The 24,108-nt window shown below is 28.4% G+C and overlaps 2 protein-coding genes and 1 pseudogene across 3 annotated transcripts; all 3 read left to right on the top strand.

Annotated features, from left to right (window-relative positions):
• Positions 1–8,782: 8,782 nt before the first annotated feature.
• On the top strand, positions 8,783–11,989 carry LOC145185571 (uncharacterized). Its single transcript, XM_080061518.2, has 3 exons — positions 8,783–9,626; positions 9,782–9,845; positions 9,935–11,989. Exons 1-3 carry the CDS (start codon positions 9,184–9,186, stop codon positions 11,768–11,770), a joined length of 2,343 nt encoding a protein of 780 aa, XP_079917644.2. The 5' UTR covers positions 8,783–9,183; the 3' UTR covers positions 11,771–11,989.
• Positions 11,990–12,338: 349 nt separating this feature from the next.
• Positions 12,339–15,092, top strand: LOC149894489 (uncharacterized). Its single transcript, XM_090094282.1, has 4 exons — positions 12,339–13,495; positions 13,582–13,813; positions 13,926–14,102; positions 14,251–15,092. The coding sequence occupies exons 1-4, from the start codon at positions 13,463–13,465 to the stop codon at positions 14,355–14,357; spliced, it is 549 nt and encodes a 182-aa protein (XP_089950408.1). The 5' UTR covers positions 12,339–13,462; the 3' UTR covers positions 14,358–15,092.
• Positions 15,093–15,635: 543 nt separating this feature from the next.
• LOC145183417 (uncharacterized) lies at positions 15,636–17,810 on the top strand (annotated as a pseudogene). Its single transcript, XR_016454589.1, has 3 exons — positions 15,636–15,799; positions 15,946–17,620; positions 17,703–17,810. The product of XR_016454589.1 is annotated as an uncharacterized LOC145183417 (transcript).
• Positions 17,811–24,108: the final 6,298 nt, after the last annotated feature.

Consider the following 24,108-nt stretch of genomic DNA (forward strand, 5'->3'; position numbering starts at 1 on the left):
TATTAATATTGGGTAAAATAAAGAAATAGTGCACAACATGTAACTAATCGGAAAAGTTTTTATCCAGTTAAAATTATATTTCATTTGGATTTAATTGAAAAAAAAAAGCAAATAAAAACAAAACAAATTAAAACAACATATTTTAGTCTTAATTTATTTTAACAAGTTGTAAAAAAAAAGGGTTATAATTCACAAGTTTTAAATTGGTGTGTGTGTATGTATGTATGTATGTATGTATGTATGTATGTATGTATGTATGTATGTATGTATGTATGTATGTATGTATGTATGTATGTATGTATGTATACATATATATATATATATATGTGTGTGTGTGTATATGTATATATATATGTGTGTGTGTGTGTGCGTGTGTGTGTGTATATATATATAAATATATATATATATATATATTCACTAACATTCGAATATTTTTATATTGGTTTTGGCTATTGATAAAAATTTGTAAATAAGGTTGTTTTTCTCCTTTTTTTAATAGATATTTTAAAAATGATTTTTATGTAAATTTTAATTATATTTTATTTTTATATTTTATCTGTTTTATAATTGTTGTCACAATCGATTTTATGTATATAAACATTATTCGGTGTAAAAATCTGCAAACTTTTTTTTAATGGTTCTAATTTAAAAACCTCAGTTGTGCAAATCTTAAAATGACGGAGATATTTAAAACTCTTAATTGTGAAAATTTAAAATGAAGAAGAATAAAATGATATTGTGTTTAAATAATAGTTTATCTTTTTCGTATTGAAAGAAAAAATATTTTCTTTTTTTCAATAATTCTTTAGATTCTTTAAAGTTATTTTCTCTCATTTTTGTTATCAACGTTTACTTTTTTTAATTTTAATTTGCGACTTTGATTTTGATAAAATATTTTCTTATATTTTTTTGTTTTTTTTTTATTTTTCCAACATTCAAAGCGTAAAAACTTTTTCTAAAATTTGTCATGGAATTTTCTTGACAGCTATCCTTTACTTTGTTCCTCGTGTACTTTAAAATTAAATTTGCTTTAACATTTCATAAGATTTGCCTAATAGGTTGCACTTATATAATAGTAACATTTTAATTTTTCTTCCATGTTCTTTAAGATTTAAATGAATGATTAGCTTGGATCGTGGTTATCACAATAATTTTAAGAACTAAGTTTGCTGAATTCTATTCGTATATTATTTTATCTACCAAATATTGATGGCGCTGCCAAAAAATTAAATACGAAGTTTTTCTACTTATTTTTTAGTCTTATTGATCGATTTGGTTAACTGTAACTTGGAATGCAGGCCTCGCCCACTCCATACTTCCATAATTATAGCATGGCCTACTTAAATACACGGCCTTCTTTACTGCTTAAATCGAAAAAAAATAGAAGGCCAGTTTAAAAATCGTATATTCGGCCGGATGGACAAACTTTCTCAAATTAATTTTGATTATCGCGCTATAAATTTTCAGTATGTATATCTGGCACAGGATAAAAAATTTTACGTTAGCTAGCTAAATCTTAACTGCTAAATTTCAATAAACTTAATTGTGAATACTTAATTGTGGCTTCTTTTTAGTATAAGATAATGGTTGCACCTCTAATTATTTCTGTTGTAAAGTAGTCTCAGTTTTTTGTTTTCCAAACTACAATGATTTGAGAAAGATATGAGTTATATTTTGCAATAGAAATTTTGGGACTGTCAAGTTCTGTGCATGAAATAAAAATATACAAATTCTCAAAAATAAGCTTCAAAAGTATAAAAAACTCTAACACAAACTGATTAAAAGTGAAACAAAATATTTTCATTTTTCTCTCTGTCTTTTTTTAAATGCAACTATGTTATCTGCAACAATTGAATCCCCGACTCTCTTTCTGGTGTTATTAAAATAAATATTTGAAATAACAGTGTGTATAATTTCTTTTCCATGACTTTGATGGTTTGAACATAAAAATGGTTGATACCCTTCTCTACTGCCAAGAACTAACTTTGCTGCTTTACGGTGTTGCATTTGAGACTGATAAATAACATCAAAAATGTGATCTAGCATAGCAAAACTGTCACAGACATATTCTAAAAGCAGTACTGATGGAGTTGTTAGCCCACCTCTGGATAATATATTTAAATAATTATAATCATTTAACTCCTGTTGACAATTTTGAGTACAAAGCAATTTGCAACATACTCCAAACTTCTTAATCAATTTTTTGGCAATAAAACCAGCAATATAACTGGCAACTTCACGAGAATCATCCGATAAAGTCACACAATCAAAATCTCTTTCTTTAATCTGCTCCATTAAGGATCTAACATGTTCTATATCTTTATCAGCATTGATATCATTTTCAAAAATGTCAATTCCTTCTTTTATCAAACTTTTTATTTGGATTATACTCTCACTATAAATGACATCTTTCAAACTGACAAGGAATCTGCCACCGCTCATTTGACGGTATTGTCCATATCTTCTTTCTAAGGGATCACTTTGAAAACGAGCAGTCAATATAAATTTGTACTTATCTTCCAGCAGATCTTCAATTAATGAAGCATGACATAATAAAGTTCTTTGCAGTGCTGATGATGTTTGGGGAGATAATGTATATTTCTCAAAATTTGGAATTTTTGTGTTTTTCCATTTGTTTAACCAGTCAGCAAAAGCTCGAAAAAACTCAGGTTTTTTATCATTTATAATAGCAGCATTACCAAGAAAATTATTAGAAAACTGATTTTTTGAATTTGTAATTGTCCACCATTTATTGAATAGAGTTAAGAATGATGCAATATCTAAACGGTCAGGAAAATATGAAATTATTGCTGCTGCTGTAGTTTCATGGAAGATACCTAAGGCAACACTGACATTTTGCTTCCATTTTCCAGGATGGACAACTTTGTTATTTATATTTGGTGCTTTTTTTAAACTTGCATCCAACAGACTGTCCTTTTCTAATAAATCATGAAATATTTTCCATGATATTTCTCCTGATTGAACATGAATTTCATCTTTGAAAGCTGAAAAATTAAATTCTGGAAAAATTAATCTTTTTTTATTAAGTAAGTTGTTTCGAATATTTTTAATCAGATGCACTGTGTCAAAGAATAAGTAAACTTTTTGTGATAGTACATTAATAAACAAACTATCTTTTTTTTCACCATGCATATCAAGTAATTTTATAAAAGAAGAAACATTTGAAGCGTGATTGTCACAAACAACACCTCGAACATTAAAATTATTTTTTATTAAAAATTGAATCAGGTTAAGAATTTCAGACTTTAACCAGTCACTGTTCAATTTTACAATTGGAATTGCTTTGACAATACAGGAGATACTTTCTTTCAAACCAACTACCATGAAAGAGACAATGCTTCTATAACATTCATTTTCCTCACTAATCCCAATAACATTGCCACCAGAATATTCAGCACATTGTTGCAAATACATTTCATCAAAAATTATTATAAGATCTTTCAATAAGTTCCCATTTTCATGTAGCAACTTCAAAACTTTCATAGAATCTATTTCACCTGATTTAAGCTTGCCTAACAAAGATATAGATGGGAGTGGGAATTCCTTCAGCAGTAAATGATAAGTTTGCAGTGAAGTGTACCGCAACATTAATGCAAATTGAAGAACATTTGAAGAATAAATTTGTTTTTTTTTTTATTTGGTGACTTTTGAGTTCTTCAAGAATAGAAGACAACTTTTCTTTTTCTGTACTAAAATGTGAATTGAGTTTTTCCAGCATACTCCTTCTTTTTAACATACATTGGTGGGTTACTCTGAACCATGATGGTAAGGAAACTGGAAGATTTTTATAAAAAAGTTGGACATGTAAATTTTTGTCGATACGAATAGACTCAGCAACTTCAGGTATGTGTAGTTCATTTTGAATAAATCTATGGAACACAACACAATCATCAAATTTTGAAAATAAATATCCTGCTGGTGAATCAGCAGCTGAAAGGAAATCAACATCTTTAATAATATCTTTTAATAAAAATTTCTGATATTCATCTTCTTGAAATATTCTTTTAGCTGGTGATTTTCTTGGTCCAGATATAACTGGAAGAGAAGCAGTTGCTATGCTAGCAGGGTATATTGTAGGAACAGGCTTTAGGTTATACAGCAAACGAAATCGTTTTTCTGATGCTCCTTTATGTACAAACTTTTTCTCAAAGTGTTTTAAACAGATCACAGATGATTTTGTGACAGTCCAGAAATTTCTATTTACAAATCTAATCCATAACTTTCTTAAATCATCATCTTTTGGAAAACTGAAAACTGGAACTACTTCACCACCTAGATAATTGGAGGTACAACCAACAACACAGCATTTATTAACCATAATTACTATCTATTTATAAAAAGAAGCTATAATCAAGTATATGAGGTTTAGTTGATGTGAAGATATAGAAAACGCTGAAGTTTTTATCCTATGCCGGATATACTTATTTAAAATTTATAGCGCAATAATTAAAATATGTTAAGAAAGTTTGTCCATCCTACAGAATATACGTTTTTTAAACTGGCCTTCTATTTTTTTTCGATTTAAGCAGAAAAGAAGGCCGTGTATTTAAGTGGGCCATGATTATAGTTCTAAAGAAACAATATTGATTTCTCTTATAAATTAGTAAACTTGTTAAGTATGGTAATGATTAGCTGCTCAAAAAATTATTTTGAAAAAGGAGATTCTGGTTCATTGTGTTACAATGGTGACGTGGCGTTATCTTAAAGCTACTTTGAAAAAAAAACAAAAAATAGCTCATCCTCGTAATCATCAACTTATTCTGTTTTTATGCTAGCTATTTAGATTTCTGCACATATATTTGATGTCTTTATTATCTGGATATATGCGAATTATCTTTTCTCTGTAAGCATAACCTTACGAAACAAACTAGATAAGATCTTAAATTTTGTTCGTTTTTCTGTTTCCATATTCTGAAAGATGATTAATCTTTCAGGATACGGAAACCTTAACACGTTATTAAGGAAGGAGTCAGAAAATTATTTTTTTTCTACGAAAAAATGATCTTAAAGATTTGTCTGTGAAGATTTATCTGCTCAGAATTCAGAATAGCTGCAAACGGAGACCGATTTTAGAGTTTGGCAAAATAGTCTTTTTTTTTAAAAAAAAAAAAGATGAGAGCAGGTTTATGTGGTACCTTCGTATTTTTTTTGCTGATTAATTTTTTTTTTTTTTGGTCTTGTTTTTGATCGCGCAAATGCTAAATCAAAATGGCCCAGATTTTCGCTTTTTTTTATCAAATTTTTGCGTTTTTTTTGGCCAAAAGGAATTGAAAAAAGATAATCTTAATTTTTGTGTGCTTAATATCTCAAAGACAGCACATTATTTCTTTATACTCACATTTATAACTGATTAACTGATATAGCTATTCTATAGAAATGACGTATTGCCTATTTCTTTTGATTTCTCTGTAACCCAATGATATATTATATATACTAGATGTCTAACTTCGATCCGAAATGTGAAGCCGTGGGAGCCATTTCTAATTCGGGCAAAAACGTGCATTTTTAACTTTTATTTCGCACGTCGCGACGTGCGAAATAAAACTATATCCGACGCGTCGGATATAGTTTTTGCCCTTATTACAAATGGCGGATATAGTTTTTGCCCTCATTACAAATGGCGGATTCAATTTGTAAACAAAAAAAGCGGCTTCACTTTTCGTCCAATAAAATCCCGCAATTTAGACATCTAGTATATCGATGGCTCCGCGCAAAATCGGACTATCTGCAATCTCCGCCAAAAACAAAATTGGCATATCTGCAATCTCCGCGTAAAACAAAATTGGACTATCTGCATTTTCCGCCAGCTTTATTTTTGAACTATCTGCATTCTCCGGGCGTTCAAAGTTTTTATTGCATGAAATTATGCGCCTTGTCAAAATGTGATTTCACTACAAATGGCAGATCTCATGAAATAAGTTGTTAATAAGAAGACAGTAATTGCATTATTTTCCATCTATTCCTGAGATATAAATCTGTTTAAGTTTTAACACAAAGTTTCACTTACCACATTTGATTTTGTTTAGAAGTAATTATTTTAAATAGTTATGGCATATGGTATGTTAATGCAAATGAAAAATTTACAATATTTTTAGAACATCATTTTAGCAGCTAAAATAAGAACAGTCTGCATCTACTTTAATCTCAAGTCTGAACTTAGTAAGCGTATACACATCATGAATTGATCAAAGTGTAGCTGATCGCAAAACCAATTTTATATATTCAAATTTAATTTGAAATTAAAATGCTGCTGGATTAAGAAAACGTTTTACAGTTTTACGAGGCTTATTCGAAACATTGTTTGGTGTTTTTCAAGTTTGTCTATTTTCAACAGAAAAAAAAAAAGTAGTGTTACTGTGTTATCTATATTATATAGGTATACTATATAACATAGCAGTCAGTCATGTTTTGGTTAAATGTGAAAATAACAAGTTGGTTTGTTTAGCTTACAAAATTAATTAATTCAAGTGTATTATTGCTATTATTACAAATGTGATAATTTATTATATTGGGTATACTGTAAAAGTAATAAAAGCTTGATATTCAGATCAATGTGCAAGTTAAGGATATGTTTATTTAAAACAGCAGTTTTTTGTTATTTTGTAATTATTCTTTTATAGAAAAAATACAGCTATTTTTGATTGTATCATAGTTATTACTATCATAGTAAAAAAATTACAACCCTTTTTAATATATCATTACATCCCAAAGTCTTGGATATGTAAAAATTATCAAATATAATTGGACCAAAATTGTTTGATCATCACTGCAGTTGAGGTGACATCTGATTAAACCAATGTTTAATGGTTTAGAGCTCAAATCCAACTGAACCTTAGGTTCAGTTTGATTTTGATCCTAATTATTGATAAACCAAGTTTAAGAAAAGTTGGAAACCATAATGTTTAATACTCAGGCATGAGTTTTTAACTAGTTTGTGTTCAGTTAAGTGGCATCTCCAAAAAAGAATGGTTTTAAGTAGACAACAAAGAAAACTCCACATAGTTTGATTGCTTAATGAACAAAAATAGCTTAATAACAATAATTTTGTTAGTTACGATCAAGGTTACAATATATATATATATTTATATATATATATATGTGTGTGTGTGTGTGTGTGTGTGTGTGTGTGTGTGTGTGTGTGTGTGTGTGTGTGTGTGTGTGTGTGTGTGTGTGTGTGTATACGTGTATATATAAATATATGTATACATATATATATATATATATATATATATATATATATATATATATATATTTATATATATATGTATATATAAATATATGTATGTATATATATATATACATATATATACATACATATATTTATATATACACGTATAGTATATATATATACATACATATATTTATATATACACAAAATTATTGTGATATGTGTATATATATATATATATATATATATATATATATATATATATATATATATATATATATATATAATTAGCAAAAATACTTATCTAATTTTTTCTTTGACAGCTTGTTTTACCATCAGTAGGTTCATCAGGAAGTCTGATGAACCTAGTGATGGTGAAAGATAAGTTTATAAATATATAAGGTTAATATATAACATGTTAACTAATGATTAATTTGTTAATCTTCCTGATTACTTATTGATGGTGAAACAAGTTGTGGAAGAAAAAATTATTACTGCTCTGCTCTTTAAGACCATTGAGCACTCTATTTATAGAATACACTAACATAGTTTATATATATATATATATATATATATATATATATATATATATATATATATATATATATATATATATATATATATATATATACAGGGTGTCTGCCAATATTATAAGTTGGATTTCCCTAGCTTTTCCCTATTATTTACCTATTTCTCGTTTAGAAAAATGCTCTTCAACTGCAAAAATATAAACAATAATACAACCCACATTAAATATATCAAGAGAAGTTCATAAAACTATCTGCCAAATAAACTTTTAGATTACGTGAACTATATACAACTTATTTAAGTTATATAAGTTTGATAAAGACTCATCTTTCCTGATTTTTTTAAAATTTAACCTAATTTCTCTGATAATCCCCTGATTTTTTTGAAGATATCCGAATTCCCTGGCATTTCCCTGATTTCGCAGACATCCTGTATATATTTATATGCAGATCTTGTGTATAAAGACCACTTAGCAACATTGCAACATAACATAACAAGAATTTAATTTGATCTAAACTTATTAGTCACAACAACAAGGCTAAATAAAATTGACAAAGTATGTATGATGAATTTAGCAATTAGTATGTAACATAACAATGTTTTGTTACATATGCTATATTATTATTAACAATAACAAGTTATTTTTAACATATTTATCTTAACTAAAACTACTTGATTACTCACAAACTTAATCAAGTTATGATCAAGGTTTTGTCGCTATTAATAAATGTTTAAATAATCGCTATTTAAAAAATTGTAGAATTTTATAAAAAACTTCAAATATTTAAAGAAACACCACCAAAAATTTATGCACCCGAAAAACGCAGATAGTCCAAAAATGTATCTGGCAAAAATGCAGATAGTCCAATTTTGTTTTACGCGGAGATTGCAGATATGCCAATTTTGTTTTTGGCGGAGATTGCAGATATGCCAAATTTGTTTTCCGCGGAGATTGCAGATAGTCCGATTTTGCGCGGAGCCATCGATATATAATATATCATTGCTGTAACCAGAGTTCGACCTGAAACAAAGGATAAATACTAAGCCACTACCAAGTTAAAGTCAACACTCGGCTCACTTTGGGAAATGTACTATTTATATTCAATAAAATTATTTGCAATTTAAAAAATTTTAAAACTTAGTCATTATTTTGGGAAAAATAAAACCAATTACATTTTCATGGTTCCATTTAAGTATTGCGAAATAGGACAGAACCTCGCTTAAAATGTTATTTTCGCGTCTTAAATTTGTATAATAACAACAAGTTTGCCATTTTTAAATGTGTTTGGAAAAGGATACTTTTTGCGATGTTTTATAATATAAAATAATAATTAAAATCTAATACGGATAAAGTATTTATATTAGCCATATATTTTGCTTTTGTATTTATGGTATTATCATATTATATTATCTTACACAACAAGTATATAAAAAATCTTTTTCAGACTGAATTTAAATATTAAAAAATGAATGCAAAATGTGGATCTGGGAAACCAACAAGAAAAAGAACGCATAATATTATAACTAGACATGAAAGTGAAAGATATGCTGGGCAACCAAACGAACTACCTGTTAGTGACCTTCCAACATATAAACAGACTATTCAATATGCTTATAAGGTCGAAAAAGAAATGATTACAACTAAAAAAATTGATTCTCCTGCCATAGTTTTAAAAGTAAGTGAAGAAATTTTAAAAATTTGGAAAAAAGTGAATCCAAATCTTCCACTTATGAAGGAAAAACCTCTAAGAAATAAGTTACAAAGAACATTTCAAAAAGTAATTGCAGCTGAACGATCTAAAGCTTCAAAACATAAAAACAGTGTTCGTTGGTTGGAAAATAACCTTTTAAAGTTGTTTGACATATCAACATGCAGATGTGAACTTCCTCTTTTAAATTGCGATGACAGGTTTGAAGTTACATTTTCAAAAAACCACAATATTAAACAATATGTTTGTTCACACAAATTTGTGACTAAACTGTCAACAAATTTTACAGCTGTAAAGTTTTTTTATTTCTTCTCAAATTATGGCATTATATTTTATTATACATATTACCCTTTAGAAATGTTCGATGCAAGGGTTGCACTAACAAGCACTATGTATGTCTCTGTGAAGAAAGCAAACAGGTGACTTTTTTTTTTGTATAATTATTTTTTATGCTTTTTATTATTTAAATACTTTCTCTAAGCTATAAAATTTTTTTTTTTAACTTAAGGTTCCAGTTCTAGAACGAGAGTATTTAAAGGATCAAAAAGTTAAGCGAGGGCCCTTTGGAACTTGGCAGATAGGCCAAATTGATAAGAAAGAGACAGCCAAGATCGCAAGAAAAAAAAGTAAGGAGAAAATTTATTTAACAAGTGACATGGCACTTCATTCAGATAATGATTGTATCAGTGAAACTTATGATGTAGAAATAGATAATAATGATGATTATAAAAATCAAAACCATGAGTTTTTTGCAAAAACACTGTGTAAAAAAAATTACACAGATTTAACTAACATTGCCAAAGCTGCTATCAGGTTCGAAGTTAGTGACGCTGCAACATCTGCCATAGCAACTGCTACCTTGATAGACTATCAAATTATAACTCAAAATGACAGATCACAAATTATCACTGAAAAAAAGATATTTGATACTAAAAAGCGTGTTTCAACCATGATTAGTGAAAAACATAGTTCAGAAGTTTTTCATTTAAAAGTCATTGGAGTAGATAGTAAAAAAGACAAAAATACATTAGCACATATATTAGGATATGATCAATATGCAGAACCTATTATTAAAAGAACAGTAAAAGATGAACATCACTTAACTTTTACTGCAGAAAGTGGACCTTTTTCTAAGAAATATTTAACTCATATTGAAATAAAAAATGGAACAGGAATTACAATGGCAACTGAGACTCTAAAAATACTCAAAAAATACAACAGCATTAGTAGTTTGGAAGCCATTGTTCTTGATAATACTTCTGCTAATACTGGTGCAGATAATGGCTTAGTTGTGACATTAGAAAAGCTTTTAAACCGACGAATCCATTTAATAGGATGTGTACTTCACCAAAATGAGTTACCACTTCGCCATGTCATAGCTGAAGTAGATGGTAAAACTAACGATCCAAAGAAATATAAGGGCCCTATTGGTCAAAAAGCTTCTGCAAGTGATTTGCATGATTTACCAATAATTGATTTTGTTCCAATTCATTCAGAGATTGATTCCTATGTAAACTCTAATATTTTATCTGATCTTAGTACAGATCAACGTAAACTTTACGAGTACTGTATTGGAATATCTAAAGGCTTTATATCTCCAAAATATTCAATAAAAAAACCAGGACCTGTTTACCATGCCAGATGGTTAACTCTAGCTTTAAGAATAATGATGGTTTATGCAAGATCGAAGAATCCTACAGATGAGTTGTGTACAATTACAAAGTATATAGTCCAAGTATATTGCCCCATGTGGTTTGCCCATAAAAGGTCTGGACTTTATAAAGATGCTCCTAGACTTCTTCATAAGACAATAGAGCTTGTTAAAAATCAGGCAGATAATATACAGCAAATTGTTTTTCAAAATCTTCAAGGAAACTCTTATTGCTGTCTTCAAGAAAACTTTTTATATTCTATGTTGCAAGATGATGAAAAAGATATAAGGGCTCAAGCTATTAAGCAAGTTTTGCACATAAGGCAATTAAGAGAAATAAGTCCTGAAGTCAAACCAAAAATCAAAGCAAAATTAATTATGCCTATTAACTTTAACGCTTATACATGGAGTAGTTTAGTTGATGTTTCTTTAATTGAGGTTGAACCTCCAACTTCTATCCTAATTCCATCATTTGAATTAGAGAACGCTTTGCAGACTTCTAAAAAACCTATTCTTACAGATTTACCCAACAATTCACAGTCAGTGGAAAGGTCCGTGAAGCTAGTATCAGAGGCATCAAAGATAGTTTATGGTCAAGTAAAGAGACATAATTTTATTCTAACTAAAAACCAAAGCAGAGCAGAAAATAAATGTAATTTATCTAAAACTGATTACTTTATACCTTTTTCATGAGAAAATGTTTTTTTTTTCAATTTAATTTAGATCACATACCAAAGTCAGAGGGCATCCTTGACTTGACTACTGTCAAGAATAATTTTTTTAAAAATAGCAAACCTCTCTTAAACTTAACTTTGAAATCACCCCTGTGCAAAAAAACATGTTGAACGCAGTAATTTCAGAAATAAGCGGGGGCTAAGGCAGCCAGAAACAAAATTTAAATAAAAAAATAAAGTTTTAAGGAGGGGGGGGGACTCTTGCCCCTCAGCCCTCTGTTTCTATCTCAGTGTTTAAGATTATGTGGTGAATATTCATTCCATAATATTCAAATATTCTAATGGAATGAATATTTGTATCAAAGTTTGTACTGAAGTATAATAAATATTAAAAATGCCATAAAAATGAATAATTCATTGAAAACAAGAGAATACTTAAAAACTTTAAAACTATTTCCCAAAATTGCTCTTTATCCAATAGGTCTTAAATTTTCAGGATTGTCTTAGAATAATATGTACAACAAATCCCAAAGTGAGCCAATATGATCTGAGAAAAAAAGTACATTTTGGTAGTGGCTTAATAAATACTGCTTGATTTGTCAAATAGGACGCTTGAAGCTAAATAATCAAATCAACCAATAAAACACGCTTTCGGTAGAATAAATAATTTTAAGAAATTTCGGTCGAATAAATAATTTCAGGTGTCATAACAATTCGAAGTGTTACATATCATATAGTGAAAATGGCAATCGCTTTTACTTCCTCTGAATCTTTTTCATCATTTTTATTGTTAAAAGAAGCTATTAAAAAGTATGAAGATACTAATTTTGTTAAGTTATGGATTAGAGATGCTAGAACTATTGAGGCTGCTAGAAAATCTGTTCCAAAGAAAGCTGCTGTTATAGCACCTCAGGTTAAATACTATTTCATTAAGTATTGTTGTATACATGGTGGTCAAAAATTTAAATATAGTGGCGAGGGAATACGTAAAATCTCGTAAGTTATTGTTTGTTTTTTTGCAGGATAATCTCAAAAAAATCAATTACCATTTTTTTAAACCAATTCAGAGATATCATTTATGAACAGCGAAACAATATTATTTACAGAACCAATTACAGGACCCTGAGGAACATTACTTAATACGTCTACCTAGTCTGAATAGAATTCATCGACTACTACACACTGATTTCTATTTTTTATAAAATCCAATATTAGATGTGGCAAGTAATCATCACTTAGTGCTTTAGCAAAAATATCTAATACTTCAAGTTTAGTTACATACAACTAGTAACTAATACCTCAAGTTTAGTAACATAAAACCCCTAGGTTAGTTGCATACAACTTTAAACAAAAAAAGCTATGAATGGCTGTTTCAAGATGAGCTTTATGGCTTCTTGTTTTTTGTTTTTTGTTTTTTGAAAATATTCACTCAAGAGGGTGTTACTAAAACCCTTATAACTTTTGAAGTATTGGAGATAATTTTGTTCTGTAAAAAACTTAAAAAACAAGTAAAATTTCACTTAAAAAATCTCACATTTAAGGTGGCTTTATTTGCGAATGATTTTATTTCAATGAAAATTATTATATATCTAAAATAGACCATATTTTGGATTCTGATTATAACTATTATTATAGAACTTTTAAAAAAAACTGTCCTTTCTATCTGCATTTAAAAGCGTCAGAAGATGGGTAATCTTTAGTTTTACAAGATATGGATAAAACACATAACCATGAAGTATCTGAAGTAAGTTACACTTTTTTTTCTTTTCTTATACTCCCCTTTATTACCCAAATGTTTTTTCACAGATTGATCTTTATTTTTAAATTCAGATTCTCTATAAGCACCTGCCTAATCAAAGAAGACTCCCTGATTATGCTATTCAAAAAGCTACAGAGTTAATTCATTTAAAACCTAACAAAAAACTGCTGCAAAAAGAGTTGATAAACTCCACAGGCAAAATAATAACTCTTAGAGATATATCTAATATTGCTGCTTTATCTCATAAAACTGACACCTGGAATGATATCGGAACTTTTGTTACAACATTAAAAGAAAAATATAGTAAATAATCTCTGAAATAACTTTGTACTCTTTTGTTCACTGTTTCATTGAATTTATGTAATTATATATTTCATTGAATTTATATATAAAAACATAATTATATTATTTTTAGATGCTAATGTTGAAGTTTTAACAGACTCTGAAAATAATTTAAAAGGGATTTTTTTCCAAGACACATTTATGCATAGTGCATACAATGCATATCCAGAGTTCATATGTATAGATGCAACTTATAAATTGTTACAAATTCGACTGCCTGCTTATATTATACTTTGTGAAGATAGTGCTGGTTATTATGTTGCTTTATACATTTTGTTTGCTTTTAGTACATACTATCAATATATTTTGCAAAGTTGTTCATTATTTGCTTTTTTTTTTAAATAAATTTGTATATTTGATTTGAAATATTTTTAATTAATGTTGATATCATTAAACAGGTGAAAGTGAAGTAGCTGCTGTAGGTCTACTTACAAATGAGGATGCTGCATCATTGAGGTTTGATTTTTTTTCTCATGCAGTACATATATTTGATTTCCATGGATAGGTAACCTCCAAAAAACATTTCAAATTCATTTTGTGTCACATTTTTAAACTATACTGTGATGACTTAGAGCACCTAAAGAAGTTAACATTTGGAAAAAAAAAATTCTTCAGTCCTGTTACTTTGAACCTGAAATTCTAATGTCTTATTGCAACTGGGGGAAATATGCTCTGCGGGACAGTCCTATGGTCCTCCAGTGATATTTAAAGATGTCAGTTACAGATGAATCTCTTAGCCAATGAAACGGACATTCGGTAGGATAAGAACTTATTTTTGGCTACCGACTTTCGGTAGGCTATCCACGGCGCACTATGCATCGCTTAGCGGAAATAGGATTTTGTGCATATTTTTTAGTGATTTTTCATATTTAAACTTTTTAAGTTTTTTTTTTTTGCATTTAGTTTTTAACTCTTTATAAAAAAAAAATTATTTTAAGTTTTTTTAAACTTTTGACATCTTAAGGGTTTTTTTGAGGTTTTAAAAAACTCGCATTTTTGTTAAAATCCTTTCAAAGTATATGATAAGTGTTAAATTTCTATATTATTTTTATGCGAAATTAAAATAATCATGTATTTAATTGAATGTAAAACTAGAAATAGAAAAAAAGGGTTTTGGCATAGCATTTTTTTGCTGATTTTTTGATTTCTTAAACATTGATTGATTTGAGCATGTGGTCACAGAGGTCGCCTCGTTTTTTTTGAATAAAATATAGCTACTGCAAATTGAATTTACTGCCATGCAAAAAAATTGAGGCGACCTCTGTGACCTCATGCTTAAAAATCATTTTTACTATTGTGAATTTTATTCAAAAACCGACTAAATTCTGTGAAGTAAATGAAACTTCCGTAGTTCAACAACTTCCGTTAAGTTTTTATTTGATTCAGTTTTACCTGATTGATGATTTTTATTAACTATCAAAATGGCTACATTCACTCTTCGTCAACTTTTAACACATACATTTCCCCCAAGGCATATATTCTTAAGAAAAAATTTTAAAGCCTGTGCAAAACTTTTGGAGTCTAAGTTTATTGCACTAAATAATGCTGGTTGTATGGTTAGTTTCAAAATTTTTCGAAGACTAGCTTTTGAGTTGATAAAAAACTTTAACAAATGTGGAAAAAAAAGCAGTTTGTTCTTCACTAAATACAAAGATTTTCTGGATAAAAAAATAGAATACAAATATATGTCTGGTAAGTTTTTTATTAATTCTAAAATAAAATGTTATATATATATATATATATATATATATATATATATATATATATATATATATGTAGCTTAGAAACAGATCCTGAGCAACAGATAAGGAAATATGAGGAGGGACAACTTATTTTAAAAGAGGGTGAAAAGCTGATTCAGCAGGGTAACCTGCTCATCAAGCAGGGTGAACAAAAAATGAAGGAGGGCCAATTAATACTTGAAGGTCTTAGACTGAAGTTAAACAGGTACTATGTGTATTTATATATATATATATATATATATATATATATATATATATATATATATATATATATATATATATATATATATATATATATATATATATATATATAAAGTTAAAAGTTGTACACACATTTTATACATGTTTTAGGAGAAATACTGTAACAATGGGAACACCTGAAGCACCAAAACCTAGAAAATCTTTTTTAGAACTTACGAGTAGGATGAAACGTAAAAGAACTGATAATCTTCAGGGAAAAGAACTGGAAGAACTTCAACATGCTGTAAAAAGGTTTGCATCTAATCCCTCTACTGCACCCAGGTCTAATTTATATGGTCCAAATTTATCATTGCATACTTTTTGCAATTTGAGACTAACAGACAGAACATGGGCTGAATTTAAAAAAATTGTTACACAAAATCATCATCTTATTCCTCCAGGTTTAACCAAGTTAAAAGAATACAAAAAATTGACATATCCAGAGCAGGTGAAATATTCAGAAACTGAAGTAAAATGTAGTCTATTCAATATGATCAAACATTCAGTTTCTAGAGTGTTTGAGTATCTTTTGGAGGATGATGATAATTTTATTAAATTTTTAGCACAGGAGGAACGTGATAACATATTGGTTATTTGCAAAGTGGGTGGTGATGGTCAGAGTGACCAATCTGAATTTCAGAATGCAGCAACTATGAAGAGAGGTGTGGATGATTCCACTGTGTATAGTATAGTGTTTGTACTGTTGGAGATTCGAAGTGGAAAAAAGATACTATGGAAAAATTGTAATCCAAATAGTCCAGATGCAACCCGTCATCTTATGTTTTGTTTTGCCAAAGAGACTACTAGTTTTATTCAAGAGAAGTTTGAACATTTACAAAATGAAATTTTGTCTTTAGAGAATATTAAGTTTACACTTCATGACAATACTTTTGTTATAAATTCAAGTTTGTCAACTATTTATACCACAATGAATGATGGTAAAACACTTAATGCTGTGGTATCAAAAATGCTTTAAAAAAGTATAGCATCTCAGTGCTGTCATGTATGTCAAGCAAGTCCTAAGGAGTTTAATTTGGAAACCATTTGGAATAAAGATAAAGATGTAGACAAGAATATATTGAAACTTGGAATTTGCAGTCTTCACTTGTGGATATGCAGCATGGAGTGGGTTTTCAATACTGCTTGCAAACTTCCAGCAGTGAAACAAGGAAGAAAAATTCCAGCAAAAAACAGCCAAGAATTTATTGAAAACAAAAAAAAATTCCAGCACTTATTCAAAATACAATTAAAAATAAGGGTATCTTTTGTCAGGAAGCGAAGTGGTACATCCAACACTGGCAATGTTGCACGAAAATTCTTTAATAATCCATCTGTGACTGGAAGAATTCTAAATTTGAATACCACTATGATCAAACTATTTAGGGACCTGCTAATTGATATAAATAGTACAGCCGCAAGACCGGATGTGAAAATTTTCAAGCAGAAATCTGAACGTCTGTTTGGTCTCATTTCTAATGATCAGTTTTTAAAAGCCATTCCAATGTCACAGTCTGTGCATAGAATGGTAGTTCATGGTGTTTCTTTTATTAAATATTTTAAGTATCCAATAGGTTCTTTGTCTGAGAGTGCCATTGAAGCCAGGAACAAAGCCAACAAAACTGCACGAGTAGGTCATGCACGATTAACTTCTTTTGCTGAAAATACTAGGGATACAGCTAATTATTTATTTATGACATCTGACATGTACCTATACTGTAAGAAGAACAAAATGCAAGAGGTATAAAAGCTATACTGCAAGAAGATTAAGCTGATAACTGTTCTTAAGGTAAATATTGGAGAAAGCTATGTATATCTTTAAATTTAAATATTTAATGTTATCGTTTAATTTTATTAATGATACATTTTAGGTGCTGGTGGTAGCCAATCTGATATTTCTGAGATCTTTTTACATAATCAAACAGTATGTTTTTTTTATGCTTGCAAAAAAAAAAAAAAAATACTAATTGTTAGAAAAGTTGAAACATAAGAATCCCAAACTTTCATAGTGCAATTCATGAAGGCTTGTTGTAAATATTTAATGTTGCTCCACATAAGGATTGCTGAGATACGTTTAGAGTAAAAATTTTAATTATATTTCAATTGTATCTATTTATTACAGTAAATACAGTTTTTTCTTGAATGTATAATTATTAGAATTAGAATTTGATAGATAATTTCTATAATAAATAGTTTATAGCTTAAACTATACTATTTATTAACAAAACTTTTTAAAATTTTAATGTGTGTTGTTAAATAATTTTAGGAAGATAAAGAGTAATGGTTCATACTATAAAAAGAAATCAAGGAAGCATCATTAAACCATGCAGCTGTAGTTGATAAGCAACTTTTAATAAACGGCTATTTTCATAGCCACATATTGTTAAAAACCTAAAAACGGCTATTTTCATAGCCACATATTGTTAAAAACCTATTTTAGCATCAGAACCTCTATTCTGCATTTGAGGTGACTGGAACTACTGGAGTATTTATTTTACTTTTATTTATAATAAAATACTTATGTTATTTCCTTTTTTATTTAACATGAAAATGTAAGTTGGAGACTAAAAATGCCTGTAACCCCTAAAAAAGATAAACTGATATATCAGACTTAAATAGAGACTTAAAACTGATATATCAGTTTTAAATATCAAAAACTATCGGTTTTATATCTTTTTAATCAAAAATCGAATTAGTCCGGATAAACCAACTAAAAAACCGGAATAAAACCGGTTTTAAAAAAGACCGGACTTTTTTTATAAATATATATAAAAACAAACAATTTCTCATAATTGATGCTTTGTTCAAAAAATTACTTCAAAATGTTAAACAGTTCTCTAGTTATAAGGCTATTTCCTTTTTTTCTATCAGCGCGACGCATAGTGCGGCGTATAAAAATGTGTTTAAATATGTATGTGCGTATCTGCGATTTACGGCACCGATTTTAAAGATAAAATCTGTGACCATTTTTTCATCGCGTGCTCGAGGTAGGTGTCGTTAGAATGGATTTTTCTCGTCTTTTTTTTAGAATTTTATATTGACTTAGATAATATTTTAAAAGTAGAGTGTTGTAAGTCTATTGGAACTTGTTTTTTTTTTGCAATTACTAACGCTTTTAGTGATTTAATTGCTATTGAAAACTTCATTCCTGTTCTGGAAGTGAATTGACATTCAAGGGATGATGGATTTTTTTTCTAACTTTTGAATCAATTTTATATATCTATTTTCTATGTACCTGCCAAATTTTATTAAAAAATAATGACACGCTCATATTCTATTTTTCCACGCAGTAAAGGTACCAAATATTCTTCTGCTGTAGAGATTGGGGGGATTCACGATTATGAGATTATGAGCATTTTGTATATTTGACTTTTTTATTCATTAAAAATTATTCTTTTAGAAAAATGAAACTTTATTTAAAATATTGGTGATTTTTTAAAAATATTCAAAACATGACACACACAAACACAAAACCATATTCTGTTATTAGTTGAATAAAAATATAACCGAGGCAAAGTAATGCGCTAAAAACTAAACAAGAAGTTCTATTACAAAACCACCGTAAACCGAACGCTAATTTTTTAAGTTAGTTGCAGTTTTCTTAAGCATTCCTTATAATGAATTGTTGTCACTTAAGTGGGCATAACTTTTAGTAGAATCATTAGTTTTTTTATGAAATTTTCACCATTGTTATACTGATTTAAAGTTCTTTATAATTATGTAATAATTAAATATTTGAGTAGTTATAAATATAATAATTAAATATTTGAATAGTTTAAAAATATTGCACACGTACCTAAAATATTTATATGAGGTATATATATTTAACCTTATATACATATTTAAATACATTTATTGTGTTTATAGTTGGTACATATGTTTATATTATGTTGTTTCCGTGTTTTCAAAGTGCTGTGACTTGGTAAACGTGTAGAGCAAGATTTGTCAACTTTGCCAGCCAAGTGATGTACTTTTAACAGAGGGTTACACAATAGTATTTAGTGTCAAACTGTTACTGCTTTAGGTCTTGCTGTTTTCAAGCCTTTATTTTTAAAGATTATTCTAAAAATACATAATAATGTATTTTAATAACATTTTGCGTAATGTTGTTACTTATGTTTTGTTATATATGAATATTATCTTACTTAAGTTATATTATATACATATATTAACTTATGGTGTGTGTTGTTGCTGTGATGTTTTTTTGTTATCTTTTGAGTTAATAGACATTTGGCTTAACTTCATGTTTGTCTGTTATTAAAAATGTTAAATAAGTAATTTTGTTAAAAATCACTGCTTTTAATCATTTACTAAAAGCCAATACAAATTCTTTTGCTATATATACAATTTGTTTTATATCAATTTGATTTTTTTTTCTTTAGAGCTGTTTACTACATGATTTTGCTATAAATATTTTGGAATCATGATGTTCCAGCATAAATTGCTATAATCGCTATCAGTCTCCCTTCACATAATGAAGTTGCAGTTGTATTTGTTGGTGTACTACCTATTTCCAGGGAAGATGTTGTTTACCCAAGAGGTCATCCTCTTAAAACTCTATCAAGTATGTCTGCCAACTTAGATCCTATGGTTTATCCTCTATTTTTTCCAAAGGGTGATGCTGGTTGGCATAATCAATTGGTTCACAACCCTGAACGTGCTACATTGGTTAGAAATCATGTTACATTTTCTCTGTATTATAATATAAACTTTCAGTTAGACAATTTTTTTCTTCACTCTTTTATGGCAAAAAACTGTTTCAGCAATATGCTATTGATGTGTATGTTAAAATCAAAGGCCAGCGTCTTGCTTTCATCAGAAATAACCAAAACAAACTGAGAAGCAACCAGTATAATGTCTTACATGAGCATGTAAAGAATTAAATGCAATTTATAGGTTGTTAAAAGATATTTGCAACAACAACTTTCCGTTCTGAGGAAAAATCATTCTTTTTGTTGGTGACTTAACGCAAATTCTGCCTGTTGTGAAAAGAGGACAACCAGCTGAGATAGTAGAATTGTGTATAAAATGTTCTTTGCATTGGCAATTGGTGCAGAAGTTTGCATGAACTGAAAATATGAGAGTACAAGATGGGGAAGATGAATTTTCCCAATGGCTACTAAAACTTGGGAATGGAACAATACCTGTCAAAGAGGAGGATCCTTATAAAAGATGCATTAAAATACCAAATCAGTGCATTATTAGAAAAAATAAATTGATTGTTGAAAAGATTTTCGGAGATGCTGATCAAAATGATTATTCTAAATGCGTGATTTTAACACCAACTAATGTTGATTCATTATCAATCAATGAAGAAGTGCTTGAATGTCTGCCGGGTGAGGTCAACATTTATTTAAGTGCGGATCAAATTGATACTGATGACCTTAATGAAAGAAATGACTTTCCTGTTGAGTGTTTGAATAGTTTAACTCCTTCAGGTATGCCACCTCATTGTTTAAAATTGAAAATTGGTTGTGTAATAATGCTACTTAGATATTTAGATCTCAAAGCTGGGTTATGCAATGGTACTCGAATGAAAGTTTGTGCTCTTCAAAATAATTATTTTGATGCAGAGGATTTGACAGGTGTTTCTGGTGGTAAATGGGATTTTGTTCCTCAAATTCAGTTGGCTCCATCAGGTTCTAATATACCTTTTGTTCTGAAATGTCGTGAGTTTCCTGTCAGATTGGCTTACTCAATGACAGTTAATAAAAGTCAAACATTTAATAGAGTTGGGGTATATCTCAAAAAAACCAAGTTTCTCTCATGGTCAACAATATGTTTAAGAATGAGAGCATTTAATAGTTTGTTTTTCAAAATTAATAAACATCTCATTCAAGGTGTGCTAGGTGAAAAGTGTTACACAAATAATGTTATATTTTCTAATGTTCTTAATTTATAGTCTTAAGATTTTTATTTTGAAAATTTACTGTTTGTAAGTTGTGAGCACATTTTGTTTGTATAAATTTATTTATTATTTTAATATATATATATATATATATTTTTTTTTAGTTTTTGAAAAATATATTTGTCATTTAATATTGTTATAAAATGTGTTTATATGTGTTATATAAAACCATATTTGTTTATAGTTGTATATATGTTTAAATTATATTGTTTCCATGTTTTCAAAGTGGTGTGACTTGGGATTATGTTGAGCATGATTGATAACCTTGCCAGCTAAGCGATGTATTTATAGCAGAGGTGTGACTTGGCAGCATTTAGTGCCAGGCAGTGTTACTGCTTTAGAGCTAGGTTGTGTTATGTGGCCTTTTTAATTATTCTGGAAACACAATGTCTGTTAATGTTTAGCATAATGTGTATGAGAGAGTATGCAACCTTGATCTTTAAATCTAGGGTGTTTTAATGTCCTAAGTTTGAAGTAATTGAATAACAAATATTGAGTATAAAAACAAATATACTTTATGGATTTATATGTTTAGTAAAAAAATAAATATAGTTAACTTTAAATTGGTTTTCTAATTTTGACTTTCATATTTTAATTTGGTTTGTTATTTTCGCTGGATTTTAGGATCAAGAGTGTAAATATTCTATTGTTATGTGTTATTGTTGTGATGTTTTGTGTTCAAATTCATTTTTAACAATAAACACCTTCATGTTGGTGCCTATTGTTAAAAATGAATGATAGGTAGTTTCATTATTGAAACTTACTGCTTTTATTTATTTACTTAAAGCCAAGACAACATTATGCTAAAAATGCAATTTACATCTTATATATATATATATATATATATATATATATATATATATATATATATATATATATATATATATATATATATATATATATATAAATATTGTTTTTGTACTTCGAAATAGATTTTATAGTTAAATTTTCGATAAATGTTTATATTAACTGCCATGTCAAAATAGGTTACTATAAATAGGTAAACCGATTTTCAGTTTTTATGTGGTGTTTTTTTTTTTTGTTTTTTGGTTGTTTTTTTTGTTATGGTATTATAATTCCTTTTTTTTTTCTTTAAGATTTACGATTGACGCATTTATACGATTTATAAAAAAAACCTGATTACCTTTTATTGTAAATTTTTGTCAGTTAAAATGATATAAATATATGCAATTAGTTCAATTTTTAAAAATCTTCTCTATTTTATTCCTAATTATTTGTTTTACGTAACTTTGGGGATCTTTTTAAACGGGGGGGGGGGGGGTTATAATTGTAGTTTTATTAATTAATTAATTATCTTAGTTTGCATTTGCAACACTTTTGAGGAAATAAAAAATTCTTATATATATTAAAAAGAAAAAATTGTTATACATGTAAATCATTGCTTTACATTTTATTATTCTGGTAGAAGGTCTTCATCAAAAACTTGATAACTCTTAATAAAGATAAATGTATTCTCCTTACCACCATTAAGGCAAAAACGGGGAAGGGAGGTCCTTTATAAGTGTCAAATTATTAAAGAGAATTAAATTTCGAGTAACAAAAGGAATTTTTAATAAATGGTAGCAAATAACCGTTTACTAAAAATTATTGAAACAAAGAGGCCATATATAAAAATGGTCAGATTAGTGCCATAAATAGCAATAGTCAAATGGTCAGATATTTTGAATAAATTCATTTAGTTGTGTGCATTTAACGTTTTAAAGACAATTTCCTTTGTTAAAGAAACATGTATCAAGGGGATGACAAAGAATTCATGTAAAATTTACGTTCGCTTTATATTAATCTTGTTAATTAAAGATCACGTTATAAAAATATAACACGAATTTAGCTTTACTTTTTCGTCAATTTAAAGCATGAGGAAGTAATATTATTTTGTGTCAGTAACTAAAAACGTATTGTTTTGAACTTAGTAATGTCGAGGAAAATGGTTCTGCCTTACACTGATATGACCTATTTCAGTTGTAAATTACTCAAATAATGTTAAATAATTGGTAAATTATTTTACCTCCGCATATTTTTTAGTTTGAAGGCGTTTTTCTAAAAGGGTAATAGTTATGGTTTTGCAACTTTAAATTGTGGAAAACAGCCACTATAAATTAACAGACCGACCATAAACCCGTATTACGGGTTGCTTTTTTGCTAGTTCAAATAATTTTAGTTGACTGTAAAACATTTTATGTTTTCAAATTGCATTTTATTTACTTTTTCTCTCTATTGATAATCTGAAACATAAGAAACTCTGAAGAAACTTTTAGTACAAGAGTTATAAAGAAGTACCCTTAAAATAATAAACTTTCTAGTATCAGCTCATTTGGTTGGTTTCCTACAAAAAAAAAAAAAAAAAAAAC

This window comes from Hydra viridissima, unplaced genomic scaffold (assembly GCF_058129835.1).
Source record: "Hydra viridissima isolate aposymbiotic clone 2 unplaced genomic scaffold, HvirCarnegie_v1 scaffold_1, whole genome shotgun sequence".
In the NCBI taxonomy this organism is placed as follows: domain Eukaryota; kingdom Metazoa; phylum Cnidaria; class Hydrozoa; order Anthoathecata; family Hydridae; genus Hydra; species Hydra viridissima.

Coding starts and splice junctions, on each gene's coding strand:
- LOC145185571 (XM_080061518.2), top strand. CDS start 9,184: ATGAATGCAAAATGTGGATCTGGGAAACCAACAAGAAAAAGAACGCAT. Junction 9,627..9,781: donor CTTTTAAATTGCGATGACAG/GTTTGAAGTTAC, acceptor ATTACCCTTTAG/AAATGTTCGATGCAAGGGTT. Junction 9,846..9,934: donor TCTGTGAAGAAAGCAAACAG/GTGACTTTTTTT, acceptor TTTTAACTTAAG/GTTCCAGTTCTAGAACGAGA.
- LOC149894489 (XM_090094282.1), top strand. CDS start 13,463: ATGGATAAAACACATAACCATGAAGTATCTGAA. Junction 13,496..13,581: donor ATAACCATGAAGTATCTGAA/GTAAGTTACACT, acceptor TTTTAAATTCAG/ATTCTCTATAAGCACCTGCC. Junction 14,103..14,250: donor ACTTTGTGAAGATAGTGCTG/GTTATTATGTTG, acceptor ATCATTAAACAG/GTGAAAGTGAAGTAGCTGCT.